Source organism: Calidris pugnax, unplaced genomic scaffold (assembly GCF_001431845.1).
Source record: "Calidris pugnax isolate Ruff unplaced genomic scaffold, ASM143184v1 scaffold18, whole genome shotgun sequence".
Taxonomy (NCBI): domain Eukaryota; kingdom Metazoa; phylum Chordata; class Aves; order Charadriiformes; family Scolopacidae; genus Calidris; species Calidris pugnax.
In genome coordinates this window covers 19,236,189-19,253,594 of record NW_015090812.1, presented here as the reverse complement: position 1 = coordinate 19,253,594, position 17,406 = coordinate 19,236,189, and the positions used below count along the sequence as shown (strand labels likewise).

The 17,406-nt window shown below is 40.3% G+C and overlaps 1 protein-coding gene and 1 long non-coding RNA gene across 2 annotated transcripts in view; one reads left to right on the top strand and one right to left on the bottom strand.

The window, feature by feature from the left end:
• Nucleotides 1-17,406, bottom strand: part of PALMD (palmdelphin) — a 56,155-nt gene that overhangs the window by 1,949 nt on the left and 36,800 nt on the right. The window contains exons 4-8 of the mRNA XM_014939162.1: nucleotides 13,715-13,845; nucleotides 6,792-6,906; nucleotides 5,898-5,931; nucleotides 5,696-5,806; nucleotides 3,873-4,970 (exon numbers count right to left, since the gene is read on the bottom strand). Coding sequence (XP_014794648.1) covers nucleotides 3,873-4,970; nucleotides 5,696-5,806; nucleotides 5,898-5,931; nucleotides 6,792-6,906; nucleotides 13,715-13,845 — 1,489 coding nt within the window. The remainder of the gene's footprint in view (nucleotides 1-3,872; nucleotides 4,971-5,695; nucleotides 5,807-5,897; nucleotides 5,932-6,791; nucleotides 6,907-13,714; nucleotides 13,846-17,406) is intronic.
• The window catches only part of LOC106886345, a 34,503-nt gene continuing 21,857 nt past the window's right edge, over nucleotides 4,761-17,406 (top strand). The window contains exons 1-6 of the long non-coding RNA XR_001411636.1: nucleotides 4,761-4,898; nucleotides 5,726-5,776; nucleotides 7,522-7,650; nucleotides 7,911-7,972; nucleotides 8,855-9,150; nucleotides 9,269-9,431. This is a non-coding gene — a long non-coding RNA (uncharacterized LOC106886345). The remainder of the gene's footprint in view (nucleotides 4,899-5,725; nucleotides 5,777-7,521; nucleotides 7,651-7,910; nucleotides 7,973-8,854; nucleotides 9,151-9,268; nucleotides 9,432-17,406) is intronic.

Here is a 17,406-nt window from a genome sequence, read left to right as displayed (position 1 = left end):
AACTCTTTGTTTAAACTAAACTCCTCAGTGGGAGCTGTAAGTGTTTGGAAGGCTTTTTCTTTTGTGTTGATGTTCACAGAAGCCTTTCCTGTCTTCCTGCCGCAGTGAGTCAGAGCGGGAGTTAGTCATATTCCTGATTTAAGTCTGAGGGAATAACTCGGTATCAGTACAAACATCAGCATGGGTATTGTCTGTCACTGGGTATGATGTGGGTTAGTTTGAAAGTGACAGTGCAGGGCAGATGATTAAATGTTAAGGCTATTTTTAGAACGGCAGCATAATGCTGCAGCTTGATATGTAAGAGCCTTCCCCCACCACGTAGCTGATCTGAGAATGCAGTGGGAATAATCTCCAGCTCTCTGACCTGTTAGTTTGAAGAGTCACCCAAAATAGCATGTCTTGTTCCTTCACCCTGCCTATGTCTCTGTACTGGGAGACGGGGGTCAAAGCAGCTGTTTGCTTGATTTATGCATGTCAGCAGATGTCCAATTCGAGTTATGTTTTGAATGCTGCAAATCAGAAGCATCTGAGTGTAACTTTATATCATAGGGCCACCCATGTTAACCTTAGCTCTTGCAAAGACCCCGAGTACTTTTTGCACACCGAGGAATTCTGAAGGATTCAAGTCCTGGTTGTGTTCAGAGAGAACAGTCAGTCTGATGCTTTGCTTACAGCAAGTTGTCCATTTTTTGTATTGCTCTATGCATTACAGAAACAGATGGTATTCATTTATCTTTCTCTATTTAAAAGTTTTTTTGTATGTTAATTTTCTTCAATGCAAATTGAGCTAAGTCACTATTGTGTTTTTTGAAGATTGCACATATTCCAGTGGTAAGGAAAACAAAGGAGGTCACCTAGACTAGCTACGTGCCAAAAGCCTTGGACCTTTGTGTCCCATGAGAGCCTGTTCCACGCTGTCAGTAGGTTTTACTGCCTGTTCAGCTTCAGTTTTACCTTTCCTTATTCATTCCACTATGTCTAGCCTTTGTTCCCCCTCTAAGGACTTTTAATTTCCCTAATGAGTATTGAATCTTCAAAACATTTGCACGCTAATTCATTTGACTGAAATTTAAAGAAGAAAATAAGCTCTAATAATGCAAACCCCTCATGTCCTGATTATAGCATTGTCAATGTTCTCTCTGTATGGTTTTTCTGAGGGCACATACTTTGAGATGTTGTCCCCCACCAAGCTCATGGGGAAAGGAAAATTGCTCCTATAGGGCAAAAAGTATGTCCTACGCTTCTGTCAGTTTGGGGGCATACTGAAAGCTAATTTAATCTGGTATTTCTCTATATAGATTGGCACATGGAACAATTCCTCTGCCTCCTAGTTGTCCTTGGCCATCACTAACTTTTTCAGTAGCTTGATCTGAAGATTCATTTCTTTCCTAAAGCAAGATAGTTACATGAGGGACAGTCTCCCTGGTCTGTACCATGCTTCCTTGCTTTCCATTCTCTTTCAGAGTTCTCAGTGCCTGTTTAATGTTCAAATGCTACAATTGCCTCCCAAAGCTTGCATTTCAGAGAGGATTATTTTTTCCTGTTGTACCGTTTGTTGTTTTAGTAATGAAGGATGAGGTACCAAAAATAATTGATTCCCCTCTTTTCACTGATGGTGTTTAGGGTGAACCTGCTAGGCTGAGCATCAGTGGCTGCTTTTAAAACAGTTTATTTCCCTAAGAAACAGCTGTGTGTAATACATTGTTCTAGTTTTAAGAGGCCTTCCTGGTTTTGTTTCTTTTTTAGAAGTCGCAGTAGGATTACAGGACTGCTTGGGAAAAATTGAGTCACTTCCTGGCTTTTTCCACTGATCAAAATATCCCAGGGAGGGCCAATAAATAGGTGGAGGGGTAAAGAGGAATATGGCTTAATTCCAAATTTTACTGGGCACTTAAGAGGCTCACTTGGAGGCAGTGCTGACTGTTGGGGTGTATTTTTGAGGCAGTTGCCAAACCGCTTTTAATTTAATTGGGACCAGCTTTTCCCTAATTGGTTATTTTCTCCTTGGTAGAATACTTGTAAAGTAAATGGGTAAGACCAAATACGGGTTAACGGAACAGATTCTTAAGTGTGTCTGCTACATTTACACTTGTCCCTCTTCCGTGAAAGTCAGTGTTTGTTTTCCACTAACCTCAAAAGAGAGAGAACCTAGATTGTTCCGAGAGTGTCTGAGCGGCAGGGAAAAATTAAGAAGTTTCAGATACTTTTTTCAGGAGACAAATAAGTGAAGATTGGTACAGATCGAGGTTTTCAGCTAACCTCTCGTGGCCTGTACATGGCCCACCCAAATGGTACTGCTAGCTCCTAGTTACTTCTTGGAAACCTCTTTCCCAGGATCTGTTCAGGAGCACCCACGCAGGGGGCTGTCGGATGAATGAATTGTTTCAGTAGCAGCCAGCTGGTGGGTGGGGGAGTTTCACTTCATTATATGTCTAGGCATATGTAATGGGGGAAATAGGCAGCTATCCCCAAAATATAATGGGCTGGAGCGATTTCTGGAGTGATTTATGTCACCTGTACCAGCTACTTCTGCTTTCAGTTGCTGGCAGCAGCCTTTGGTGCCAGAGGGCACACAGAGGTGCACAGATGGCAGGATTGGTGCTTGAGAGAAGCAAAGGCCCTCTTCAGTGACAGACAAGTGCAGGGCCCTCTGATGAGAGAGGCTGTCCAGCACTGCTGGAATATCTCAGGCTGTTGTGTATATGACTGTACGAGGTCGATACCCCTATAAACTGGGAGCGTTACTTACTGAACAGCTCTTCCCAGTCAGTGCACACTGATGCAAAAATACTTGAAACTCCTTATGTGGTCCAATGACCACCCTTTCTCCTGGCTTTACCTGTATTAGTAAAGAAATGCTGGGCTGCCAGTGTAGCTTTAGGCAGAGCCCAAAATTACACTTTAGTTGCCAAACTGCAAAATTATTCAGAATATAGTTTGGAAGAGGAGCAGGGAGAGACTGTGGGATCAGAACCCCTGATTTCCTGTAATTCAGTATTCTTTCCTTGAAGTAGAATGTGACTGCTGCCTGAAATCTGCTGCTCTGTAAATATACTTAAATGCAGTTTAATGGTATGCATTAAAGTGCAACATAATCATACAGAAGAGTTTTCTGTGTTTCTGGAAGATCTTGCTATTGTTCTTTCAACCTTTTATTATAAAACTTTATAGTAAGAAATTAATACCTGGAGTATTAATAGAATATAAAAAGCGTTAACACACATAAATCCATAGTGTTATTTTTTTAACCACATATAGCGATGAAAACTGTTTCGTTGTCTTTCAGAGGTTATAAAAAATCTTACGCAGGTTAATGAAGGAACGGTAAAACTTGCATAAACATTGTCAAGGCAAGGTTGGCGATGCTGATTCCAGACAAATGCAAAGTAAAGCTAGTTATTAAACAGCCTTTCTGATTTAAGGAGCAATTTGGGTTATCTAGGATGTAGTTAGAATGCAGACAGGCACAAAATCATTCCAGTGAGGAGACAGTGTTAAGAAGCAATGCTTGTAGTTACCTGGTAGAAATGAAAACCAATTCTGCTAATTGAGGTAGCGTTAATGGAAATTTTAATTGTCACTTGAAAGAGAACCACTTTTAATCTGTGAAGGTTACAGAAATGGCTTTTCTGAGATAGTTTATTTTCCAAATTTTGATATGGTAACTAGTGCATTGCTAAAGATTAAATAATTCAACAATACCAAAATGCAGATTGGCATTTGTTAATAAACAAGAGCAAAGAAATCATTAGTAATTGTATATTAGTCCATGAAATAGTAGTAGTAAAGTTGAAACAGTTGCTAGCAGATAAGAGTAGTGTCAGTTTGCTACATGAGCGAACAGCAGTGACATGATTGTCCTTTTCTGTTACCTGTTAGAGAGGGGTCTTCGGTGCCGTCTCCAGATACCTGGCTGTGAAGATGAGCGCGGTGTGTTGGTGAGCTTAAGCGTTCCTCTTGTTCTCGCAGGGAGATGGAGTTTTTGTGGGGTACCTTGCTCAGGCCCGCGCCCAGACTGCTCACGGGGTTCATTTGTGGGACTTCTGTGATTTTCCTGCTTGGTGGCTGATAAACCTGACTGTAGTGCCCTATGGGATGATATGCTGGTTTCTCAGATTTACTATCATCTTCATCATCATCATCAATAATAACTAATTCTGCACGGATAACCCCATCGTATCGTGACAACTTTTGGTCTGCTTCTTCATCATCATCGTCAACGCGCTGATAACCCATGAAAATCATTGTTACTGGTTCAGAATCATCCACGTAACATGGCACAGCTTGGACAACGCTGTATTGAGCATCTTCCTCATCTTGAGGTGCAGGGGATGTTTCATTAAGATGGCAGGGACTTTGAAATCTTGTCTCATTATGTCTTTCTCTTGTATTCTCATAAGGTTTTAATTCTCCATGTGCAGCTTTTCTTTCTTCATTATGTATCATCCTGTTCTCAGGATTAGTGTGCGCTTTATTCTCTGAGTGGGAAAGTACTGGAGAGGGAGACTTTGGCTGTGTCACCTTTGGAAGATCAAGCCCATTCTCTTTATGTTGCTGCATAAAGGGCTCTGTTTTGGAGGAGAATTCTGTCCGATGGTGGCTAAATCCATTCATCTCTCTTCTGTGGGTGTCTTCCACTTTTGGTCCAGGCACTAATTTGTCTTTCTGAGGAGTAACTGGCCTGCAAAATTTATTTGCAAACACAGGCTCGTGATACTCTGTGGGAGACTGGGAATTTTTTTCAGTTGCCTGCCGTAGCAGGTCCTCCACCTCAACAGGAGCAAGTTCATCCATCCCATTTTGTGTTGTGCTGCCATTTGAGGACACTGCGTAGACTGACTTCCTGCCATCGTCATAGACTTTAATTCCTGTCTCTTTAAACTCCTTTGAGGGAACAGGTATTGTTGATAACACTGTGTTTTCCCCTGTCTTCATGTCTTTTTCAACTTTAATTTCCATGGCAAACAATGCTGTTGAGAGAAACAAGTGCTTAAAGTGATAATGCAGCAGCTGCAAGGAATATTATAGAAGAGTTCTGACAGTGACAGAGAATGACTGTCAGAATGAATTATCAAATAAGTGAAATTATCACATATATAACCAATATATTGGATTCTCATTTTGAATGCCCCCTTCCATCCTGTCAAAACTGGAATTTGAAAAAATATATTCAATGGTATCTAATTCTGTGAGGAAAAATAAGCTGTTGAGGAGCCAGTTTTCATTATGTGACTGACCGAGAAAGCCAGATTTAACCTTGGCCCTTTGTGTTTTGCTGGGCAGTAGCAGCAGTTGAAAGAACGTGCTGCAAAGAGTTTTGGGCACTCAGAAGGTCTGGAGGCGTTAGAGTAGTTGGGAAATAACCAGACTGCTTCTGGCTGCCCAGTAGGTGTAAGTGCAGATAAAAAAAAATATGAAATGTATGATATGAAGGGAGGAACTACTTAAACTTACACCAGGTAGAGAGGAACGAAGTGCTGAAAAGAAGTGTCAGTGTTGAAAACACTCAATCCTTATTCTCAATGTGTCCCACCTGTCAGTTTTGATGACCTCACTGATAACATAACACAGCTTAAATGAGAACAACATTGCCCCGTATCTGTAATGTTTATCCTTCCCTTAAACTGTATTAGATTCAATTCATAGGAAGTCTCTCTATATATGGACAATCTTTGGAGTTATTAATAAGCAGTACCTTTTCTCTTTTCTTCGTCATCGGTGGCAGCATGTGCTGTACTCTTCAGCGCAGAAGGCCTGAAATGCTTGGGAAGGTCAGGTATGTTGGTGTATATGTAGTCTGCTGACTCTGAATAAAGACAACCCAAAAAGCATTTAGTATGTTTTCACTGCATTCTACTAGAACATTTTTAATTTTTTTTTTTTTTGACTAAACATACCTTTATCAACTTCTGCTTTTTCAGTCTTCACAGACTAGGAAAGAGAACCATTAACAATAAATGTGATTAGTCAGTTTTAAGATGTTAAGAGGAGAATGCTTTGCTTTACCTGAGAGTTTTAACTTTTTGTGTGCATGGCCTTGTGCTGAGAAGGGGCTAAAAGTAGAACCTGCTCAATTGGAGCATGGCAAGGGAGAAAGTGAAATTTTTCTGGTCCTTTTTTGCCAGTGTCACACAGGGAATGTCAGGACATTACAAAGCATTAATCAGTGACACAGCCTCATGCTGTGGCCCAGGCTGGCTGGCTTTAAAGATTTACAAAGGCTCTACTTTGGCTTTCCAGTTGCTCTTCTCTCCCCGCATAGTTTTAGAGAGAGAGTGTGTGTGTAAGAACAACTGGAGAACTGAAGTTCAGTTTCATTACTCTATTTCTGAGATGATTTCAGATGATTTTCAAGTATCAAAATGACCTTTTGACAAAGACAAATGACTGACAACGACCTCTCTCAGGGACTTGGGGGAAAGCAGGATGCGGTTCAGCTGGGCACATCACCTGAAGGAGCACCAACACATCAGCCTCTGGGCCTGCTCCATACCTGTTACAGAGACTGTCTCTCTGGCTGAGACACAAAGTTGCTGGTTGGTGCCAGTGACAAGGCTGGTTTTATGAGATGTGTGATGGATGACTAATGATGGGAATTGCTCCCACACCCCCATAAACAAGCAAATGGAGACGTTTGGGCACTTGAACAGTATAACATCTTGACCCCTTTGAACTGCTGTCACTTTAGACAAAAGCTCATGACCACTCACAGGATCCAGCTAATTCCCCTTTCCCTGGTTATCATGATGAAAAAGTCATTAATTCAGCTTCTGAAGTAATTTGGCACTAACCTTTATTATGTCTTCTGTTGTTTTTTCAACAGACTTGAGTTTCTTTAAAATTGCTTCTTCCTTAGCTGAGACTTCCATTTCCTCTCTTTCCAGAGCCTCAATTTCCTTCTCCAGCCTGCAATCACAATTCCCTTTGATTTAATACTGGGCAGAGAATTACATTGCAGATTCACCATATTGTGCATATGGACATTAGTGGGGCTTTCTTACAACAAAAGACTTAGCTTATTTTCATTATATGTACAAGTACACATATAAAATTAAGAGACAAATAAATTAAGTCATGAGCCTGGAATCTGCATACTAGAGTCCTACATCTTAATGCAAGGAAGTAATCACATTTTTTGAGACAGTGTAGGAAAGAAAATTTGCTTAGAGATGAGAAAATGCTGTGGGGGCCTATATTCATTTTCTGTTTCCTTCCTGAAAAATAAATTTCAGACACTGTTTTCAAAGTAGGATCAGAAAGAATGTATTGCAGCTATGTTTTTCCTTTTAAAAAAAAAAAAGAGAATACCATTTCACAGGTTTTTTTTATGATGCATGTGCAATTATAAGCTGATCTCATATTAGAGCAAATTTATCTCCTTGTGTGACTGCTTGGGGAGTCTGAATAACACTGTGGCTCTTGTCCTGTTTAAACTCAGATTTGTAGAGCTACTACAAATAATAGGATACTATGTGGACTTTTTTCACTTAGAATATTTTTTTTTTTTTCTGCAACACAAAGGTATCACAGAACTCAGAATTGAGATGTGAAGAAAAATGTATTCAGGAGGAAAGTAAATGCTAAAAAAATATTTAAAAGCAGCTAACATTTTGGACCTGATCTCTGCAAGATGTCTTTACCTGATCAAAGGTACTGATTATAGAGCTAAAATTTAAAAATATTATAATGAGGGGGATGAACATTCTTGGAGGACTATAAAAGTAACTAATGCAGTGACCACATGCCTCATTTCTGCACTTCTTACATAGTAGTATTTCTTTAATATATTGAAATGTCCTGTTTTTACATGAAACTTAATTGCAATATTCTAATGCAAAAATTAATCATTAAAAGCTCACAGAAGCATAATGAACTGAAGAATAATTAACCTTTACTATGGGTTTATTTAGGTCTGGACTCTAAACACTCCTAGGCACACAGGTGGAAGAAGAGGAGGAAAAATCCTGGAAAGGTATTAAAAAAAAAAAAAAAAAGGGGGGTGGGGAGAAAAAGAAAAATGAGGATGGAATTTGACCTAGAGTCTGTATTTTCTTGCATTTTCATATGAGTACCACAGGAAGGTAATAAATTCCATTATACAGATTTGTGGATGTTACCAGACGCTAGATGTGGCTATCATTTACCTTGCTGTAAAATAATGAGATTTAGCAAAGAAAGTCCACTTTTCCAGACATCAACCAGGGGAGTGAGATTTATAAAAAAAAAAAAAAAAAGGGTGGTGGGGAGAGAAAGAAAATACAACCCCCCAAAATCAAAGATTATAAACCCCATATGGTTATCTGAGAGATCAAGAAAAGTATTATTTAAGTTTATATATGCTCTCACACCCATACCAACACCCAGTTTATATGGTAATTAAGACGACTGATTCAGTGCTCAATGGGGTTAGGGAAAAATTCTCAGACCCATGTAATGGGAATTGCATCTAGACCTTAAGTATCTCTTTTGTGCTCGTACTTGCATAGAGACAAACTTTCATGGTTCGTTTTCAGAGGCCGTTGTGAGTGTGCACGCTGGAGTTTGTTGAAAGGAAACTTTCAAAAGATGCAATCTATATAGTTCAAAGAAATCAAAGTCCTTTTGACTTTGTGCAGCTGAAAAGTTAGGCCAGAATCTTTCTGGTGTGTTCAAATCTTTAAACTTCTAAATCAATTACACATTTATGAAGTCACATTGCAGTTTGTATTTATCTTGAAAGGGTCTAGCAGCTACATAGCAATTATAAAAAACTATCTTTCAACAGTGCTGCTGTGTTTTGTTGAGAAAGGGAAATATGACATAGCTACTGGATTAAATCAGTCCTTTGGATATTTGTCCTTTTCTCCTCGAGTAGCGTTTGTTATTTGAGAGGGGAAAATAAGTAGTATGGAGGTGTGGATGAAAGAAGGAACCTTAGAAGCCAAGATATTCAATTGGAAGTTTCTCTGCCAAAATAGTAGCTGAATTAAGAAATTCTACGGGGAACACCTGACTACTGCTGGCCACCAGCTAATCTGCTGGGGTTGGCACCACTGCCACCCCTGAATAAAAATAAACAGCTTAAGAATGAAAAGCAGATAGGAGGCTACCACCTGGAGAACACCGGACAGAGAGGAAAAGGCAGTTTAACAAGTCCTCACATGCTTTGAGGTAAGTCAAATGCTTTTGCAGCTCTGGAGTCCATCTAGCCTTAGCCTGCCTTCGTGTATCGCATTACACACCATTGAATGGATTTTAGTTAACTGTGATGATGTTTGTGCATTTTTAGGTATGCTGTTTAGCAACTGATTCCATCAAGAATGAGTGCCATTTGCTGAAAACTAAATGATAAAACGGGACTCCAAATTCTTCATTCAGCTTGTACCCTGACCAAGGACAGGCTCACTTGGCTTGCTGTAACTTCTGCCATGTATAGAGGCTGAACAGGACAGGTAATGTAAAATGCTGGTTTTGCCTTTAACCAGAGCATTCAGCTATTTGTCTGCACGGTGGTTCAGGTCACTCGCTATTCACTGTTTTGTTGTTGATACAAAGAATAGAACTCTCCCTTTTATAAAAAAATTTTCTAATCTAAACTGACTAGCAGATGTACACTAGCTCTGTTTGACACCCAAGTAAAAGATGTTTCAAACCAGAGGTCCCATTTAGGAGGGTGATGGAAAGGCCCATGCCACTACTGTAAATAATCTGCCTACAATTGTGATTGTCCTCTTGGCAGAAATAAAGACTGGTCTAAGGGTATTCAATAAGTATTTAAAGTGATTCAAATTTTTTCATTGAAGATAAAACCCATGCAGAATAATCATCCTAGTGGACAGAATCTGAATCAAGTGAAATTTAATAATCAGATGCCCAGAGGAAAGAATTCTACTAAGCTGCTCAATAATATATATTGTTGCTGCTGCGTGACATGTGTCTACATGATCTGTTTAACAATCTTTGATTTACAGGGCAGGTGAAAGGTATGACTTCACATATATCTAGTCGTGCAAGCTTTTGTTAGCTTGGGTATTATCTGTAGCATAGGAAAAGCACTGTGCAAGTACTGTATGGTACTTGTGCTTTTTACCACTGTATGGTATTTTGTGCTTTTTAGTGGACTTTGTTGATACTGAACTCTATTATTAGGTTTCTGTATTGCTTCTGTCTGGTTGAAACTGGGCTGGGTATAACTAAACAAAACATAATGGTATCTGGAAAGCAACATGGATGCTTTTCTTAAGACCTTTGCTAGACAGCTTTTAAGGAGTGTGAGGGACTATAATTTATAGCAAAAGATGCTTGATGTGAATAAACCTGCTTAAATTCCCAGTTCAGAGGGAATTGCCCACATGACTCCAGGTATGTTTTTATGCCTCCATTCTCCATCTGTAAAACCAAATGTCCTTATCTGAGTCCTCTGGGTATCATGAAGATAAAAGCTACCGAAGACTCTAAGGCGTGTAGGTTGTTTGGTTATGGAAGTAAGTGTATCAGTAACGAAAAAAATTCTTTTGATATTAAGGCCTTATAAACCTCTAAACTGTCTTTAAAACTTCAGCAATGGTGAATTAAGTCCTCTTAATTCAAGGTGGCTCAGGAATGCAATTAAGAGCATTTCTACACTGATTTTAATTTCTAGGAAGCATCATACTTGCGAAGTTGTTATTGTAAGAGTGAAGACAGGGTGTCATTTTGTGTAATAATTTCTTTGTCAGTTAATCTTTTCATCTTATACTGATGTTATTTGTCTGATTCATTTCACTACAAATAAATCTGAAGTATTTCAGATGTATGTCAAGAAGTAGGAATCATTTTAAGGAGGAAGTAATTTGGTGGAGCTTCCCAGCAGAAGGTCACAGGCAGGAAAACTTTCTTGGTAACGCTGGTACTACCAACAAATGGCTGGGGAAATGCTTAGTTCACCATGAAAAAGATAAATTGCCATGAAAGAGCAGCACATGTGAAAATAAAAGTGGAACCATTCACATGTTCTGTTAAGCAAATGTAGTAAAGCAAATAGCCTTATATTCTTGGAAAAATAATACCATTTTTAATAAGCAGAGAAAGACCAGCAACTACAATCAAACACTGCATTTTTTTCACAGTGCTTCCAGTCGCAAGTAAACTGATTGAATTTCATTTTCATCAGGATTTAAATTGCTGGTTTATGATCAGAATATCAGTCATCTGTAACATTCCTATAGTTAGGCTGTAAAGGCTCAGGCACACATCAAGTGTTTAAGCTGAGGAACCTCCACCTTGTTTGGTATAATGTGTGTGCTCTTAGTCATGTAATGCAGTACTAAATGTGCAGGCTTTCCATTTACAGAATATGCCTACATTAGTCCTTGTAATTATCAAAAAAAAAAAAAAAGAGACAGGCTGAGATGTTACTCCAGGATCCATGTTGTGATTTAAGAAAGCAATTGGGGACAAATGGTGGGTTTGGTGCTTTCATTGCTCCTTCCTTAAAGCAAAATATATTTAGAGATATTTCTTTAAATGACTGTGGGCATCTTTTAAAAGACCTGGAAGCTTCTAATTCAGATAAACTTTAAAATTTATAGCCCCTTGTCAACTTTTGGTTCCAAACTAGAATTAAAGCAGAGGGAATACTCTTTTGTGATGCTAATTTACCTACATAAATTAAAGGAGTTTTTCAGGTTTGAAGCTCTAGTACGGTTACTGTTTTACTATTTGTAACAGTGATATATTCTAGTCATGATAAAAAAAAAAAGATTATATGGCTATATTCAAAGATGTGAAGCTCACTATGTGTGTTCAGTTTTGGTCTCAGAGGAAATAAATGTTAAGGCCACTGAGCTGACGTGGACAATAGTTACAAAAGCAGTATCAAAAAACTCTACAACTGTAGTTACAAACCCAGGACTCTGCAAGATGTGAAAATGACATTAAGTGCGTGAATGATCGGTGAAAATGACTTTATGTACATGAATAATTGGTCCTATTGGCTGACATCTCCAGTATTGTAGGAAGGCTTTTAAGTCCTGTCCCTGCATTCCAAGTCTTCCCAGGCCTATGACAGCAGAGCCCCACTGCCAGTGCTGCTGAGAGACAGCACACTACGATGACTCGGGTGCAGAGAACCCTATAGCTTTGTCAGGAGGTGACAGACTAGATTTAGATGCGGGAGATACAGTACACTTCCTGCTAAAATATTTCACTTTTTGAGGCAGGCAGTATGTCAGCAGTTCAGCAGCTTTCCTTTTCAGTGGCATAGACATTCACAGACCTCCACTATAATAGCATTGCTTGTTCTTTACTTGGGTGTCATCAAATGATCTGGAAAGAGTGCAGATGAAAATAAAGTAGTTTTAAAGATCTCCCATTCTAATTTCTTAGGGCATAATGGAGATCTTGGCTAAAGCTTGAGGTCTTCCTCAAAGTCAACAGGACTTTGAAAATCTAGCCTATCCTCACAATGCCTGGAGAAGGGCTGAGCTTCCAGTGGGCTGGTGGGGAACTACTGGCTCAGCACAACTTCCCCGTTGCTCCTGAGCCAGTCCTTACCCACATGGCTCTCTTTCCTGGTGATCACACTGTCATAGGGACCCCTTTTGCGTGTCTTCATAATCACAACCTGCTGGGATGTTTTTAGAGCACGCTGTCTACATCCTACCACTGCAACAAAGGATTCCACAGAGGTGCGTGAAAAGCTGCTCTGTTGAGAAAAGTGCTTTCAAGCAAGAAGTCAGCATAATTATAGGACAAACTAGCACTAGGCTGCTGCCTGTCAGCCAAGAGAATTATCGTTTGTGTCAGAGAGATGGAGTAAGTAAGGAGGGAAGTGGGTGGGAGATAACTGGAGGAGGTAATCTTGGTGACAACTTTGCCAAAAGAGTGTGTGTAGGAGGACAGTGGGGGAAGAGGAGAGTATGGAGGAAGATGCTATTGAGCTGAAATAGAGGAAGAAGCCTCAAAAAAGATGATGAGACTTTGCAGAATCTAAAGAAACAAGAATGCTTCATCTTTTCTGTGGGGGCTAATGGGAAGTACCAGTCAGTATGCCTGGGCCTAGGTAAGGAGCTGGTTGTGTAGAGAGCCCTGTGATATATGGGAGAGGTGAACTGCATCTAACAAGCACACAGAATCATGTCCATAGGTGTTGTATGTGAGACATGCGGTTTGATGTTAGCCCTACGTGGTAGGGAGGGTATTGGCAATGAGATCTGTAGGAACATCTTTACTATAACAGGCTTCTGGGAGTAAATGGAGGACAAAACAGCATGGAAGAGAAGTGAAAATAAGGCAAGTGATACCAATAGCTCTAGGCAGCTTGTACTGTTCTGGCTTCCTGTGTTACGGCAGAAGTCAGAAGTTAAAGGCTGTGCAGGACCTGGGGAAACCGAAGAACTTTTAAAACCATTTACTGTTACTTTGAAATTTTGATTCAACAATTGCTATCAGAGCAAAGCCCATGTACTGTGGCTTATGTCTATTGAGTGCAGCATAAAAGAGGTATCTGGAAGTAAACAAACAGCTACACTGCGAGATATTTATCATGCAGTTTGATAAAATTCACAGTACAGAAGCTTGCATTGAGTATTCTCTAATTCTAGCTGACTAGAAAATACACCACAGATTGCTTTATTCTGTGTATCAAACTGCATATGTTTATCCCTTGCTGACATTTTAATCTTTTACGAGATAAAGTAGAACTCTTAAGAAGAGACCATTTGAACCCAGCCATAGGACAGGGGTAATACCCTACCTGAAAATATCTTGTTCCAGCTCACGAGTCCGTTGTTGGTCTTCCCGATTCTGCTTTTGCATTTCTTCTTGTTCTTTTGGAGTCAGAGAACTAAAGCCATCCAAGAGCCATTTTTCTCGCAATGCCTTTTTCTGATGGGGGAAAAAACACAGACAAGTAAGTGTACTTTAAAGGTTAGGCTGTTGAATCATTTACTGCATTTTTCTTGATGCAATAGGCCATAGGCATTGCTATTAATGAGCTTTTTTTTAAGTCAATGTCCCATTTTATTAGTCCACCTAAAAAATGCATAGAGGATGTCAGTTGCTACCTGTAACATTAATATTTTTAAGTGGATCCAGTGCTGTGCTTGTCCTCGATAAAGCAAAACAGTTGTATCAAAGTGTATGTATCACAGACTTGTGCAAAAGGCCCCAGTCAGAAGCCCTCTAGTTTTATTTCAGTAGCTCTGATTTCTGGGGTCATGGCATTGCATAAATTCTGGGAGGGAGTATAAAAGGTGAAAAGTTCCTGTAAATAAGCTTGTACAGGAGGAAGAGATCTCTAGGGAGTTAGTGACCCAATCCTGTGTTTGGAGTTTACAAGAATCTTGGGTAATTATGGTAGTGAACTCGTATTTCATCTGGTGAGCATGTGTAGGGTAAGAATGGGATTGGAAAGGTGAAACCTGGGTTGCTGTTGTCTGGTCAGTGTTTCTGCAGGCCTGCTGTGTATTTAGAATTGCTGTTGTAGGGGCAATCCAGGGCTTACATATTTAGGTCCTGACCTGGTCCTGACCTGTTTACTGCCTGTGGAGTTCCTTCTGTACAGTAGTGGCTTATAAATGGGTGTATTGCATGTGTACAGGTGAGTGAATTTCTCTGCCGTGTTTTCAAATTTTGAAAAATATGGCTGTATGCAGTTACTGCTTCCTACAGCTGCCTTAAAATAGGAAAAAAGAGAAAAATAATAAGGGAGATAAGTTCATATTTGTAGACTAGAAGTTGTAAACCAGGCAAAGTTCCTTGCGTGCTTTTTACTCCCTTCAGTCTAACTCGGGAATATAAATCCAGTTGCTGCCTTGGGGAAGAAGTGGGATTCAGGGCTTCTTAGAAAAACTCTTTCAACAGGGGAAAAAACCATGCATGTAAGGTTTTTAATTAACCATGAATTTTCTGTTTGTAATTTAGATTCCTTGAGCCGTCTGATTTCCATGTTAGTTCTTCCCTTTCCCCTCCTGCATTAATTGTAGGATGTGGATGAAGATTAAATTGGATTTTGACTTCTGCTGCTCTGAGGTAGAGCTGTGCCCAGCGCGGCTGAGAGAGCTGCCTTAACCTCAGTGCTGCTCGCAGAGGGTGTTGGAATCCCTGCCAGCATCCTCTGCCTTGAGTCACTTCAACTGTTGCTTCCTACACTGTTCTGTTTACTGTATACTTTATATGAGGTTATTACTGCGGGCAAGCCAATGAAGGAGGGTGCATGTAGGGACCTGACTGCAGTTCGATGCAATTTTCAACTTGCTTGATGTGTGAAATACATGATGTGATAGAAACTGTGGCTAAAATAGGCTTGCTGGGAACTCTGTGGAACTCCACGGTACTTTTCTTTTTCTTCCCCCCGTTCAGAACATAGGAGCAATGTTTACAGTTGCCTTAGCCTTGCGGGACAGTATACTCTCTCTCTCAACAGTGGATTGTAGGAAATCTGTGGGGAAACAAGGGCTGCTCAAGACTGGTGTCCTGAGCCTTGACTCTGGCTGCAGGGTCACGTGGCAGCACTTCCCGGCAGCTGTGTCTTAGGCTCAAGTGAAATAAATGACAATTTTAATAGAATGGTTTTACCTGATCTGGTAAATGCATGTCATGGAATCACAGAATTGTCAGAGTTGGAAGGGACCTCTAGAGATCATCTAGTCCAAGTCTCCTGCTAAAGCAGGACCGACTAGTGGCACAATTCTCATTGACCACAAAATACTGTTTTCTCAAGTTGGAGGGGACACAGTTATCAATTCCCTTTCAATCAAGTTGTTAATTTTTTATTGATAAGCAGAACTCCTAGAAAAGTGAGTTTTTAGTCCTGATTGGAACTGAATTAGTCTAGCATTGCTGTCTCCAAAAACAAATCCATAATTCCTTGTGAGAATTACCGTGGGGCTGGCACTGTAGGCCTGATCAGAAACCGTTAACACCCACCGAAATCAACAAAAGCTTCATCTATATGTAGGGTTAGGCCCAAGAAAACAAACAATGCAGGCATAACACAATAGCGCTATTTTTGCCTTTTCCCAGAATAGTTTGCTGCTGCTCCCAACTAAATGCCGCGTAATCTTTTTAATTTAATTGGCCAATTTTGAAAGAAGGCCACGTTGCATAGTTTGGAAACAGCTTTTGAACAACAGGCCGTTTCAAGGCAGCTCCACTGAGGCATCGGAACAAGCCAGTGCAGGAGCTGCTGCTTTTGGGCCGTCGGGTTCTTTCTGCTGTCTAAGCGTTTCCTTCCCCTGTAAAGTGCCTCTAGCTCAGTACTAGCTCCTGCTTGTGTTACAGCACTTATATGAAAGCACTTCCATTTTGCATTGGGCTTGGTATGATAAGGGGAAGGGATACTTATACATTGTCACGTCATTAGACCCAGGGAATGGCCAGAGTGCTGGAAAGCAATCACTCTCTTTTGTAGTTCACGGTCACATCAGGAATACTGTGACAATATTCTGCAAATTCTGTCAATAATGTCCTGTGTGAGCTCCAGGTGGAATTCCACTGTAATCCTCGAGGAGGCTGGGCTAACACTGAAAGATTCATCCTCTGCTGGAAGACACAGGTGTTTTCAGTTTGTGGGTCTTGCTCTCCCAGTAGTATGGCAGTTCACCTTATGGCATGTCGGGGGAGGCATAAATAATTTTTGTAATTTTCACAGAAGATATAGTTCAACATTAATGCCTTGAATAAGGAGGTGTGTGATCAGCACCTACAAGGTAGCACTAATGGAGCTCAGACACGTCAGAAGCCAAAAACTTAATAAGGTAACCAGAAAAGCTCTTGGAAAATACATGCAAATCAGTGCTGACTGTGCTTTTCAAGTAGCTCTGTCTGGTCCTTTCCCTTGTTGCCTCAGTGAGAAGGGTTCCAGGTAGGAGGAAGATTTAGTTGCTGGTGCATCTAGAATTACTTGAGGGTGACATTTCCCTTGTACCCTCACTAGCAGCCCCCATTTCCCCTTGCAGTTCCTTGAAGCCCTACCCACACGGGTGTCCGTATTTGCTTGCACGTCCTCTGCTTCATGTGGTAGGGGTGCACATGTAGGCAGTAAATATTCCTTCTCCAGTATAGTTCTACTGGATAACTAAGACCTGTTATGATACCTCATCTGTCTCTTTCGGCAAGAAGTTAGCTTGGGGGCAGCCCACAAAGTCATTGGGAAGCTGGAGCAGAGATTCATATTTACAAAAAGGAAGTTTTAAACAAAACAAACAATCAAACAAAAGCAACCGAAACCCCCCCACATAACAAAGACCTTTTAATAAACCTGTTGCTAAGGGTTATAAATAGTAATGAAAGACAAAATGAGGAAGAGGATAATGATATCCAGCTATCAGAAACAGTTATGTGACAGTGAGATTTACTAACCTGCAATAGTTTTCTAAGGGACAGGTGTGAGGAATGTTGAATAGGTCATAGAGCTCTAGATTTCACCGTGCACAACTGGTAGGA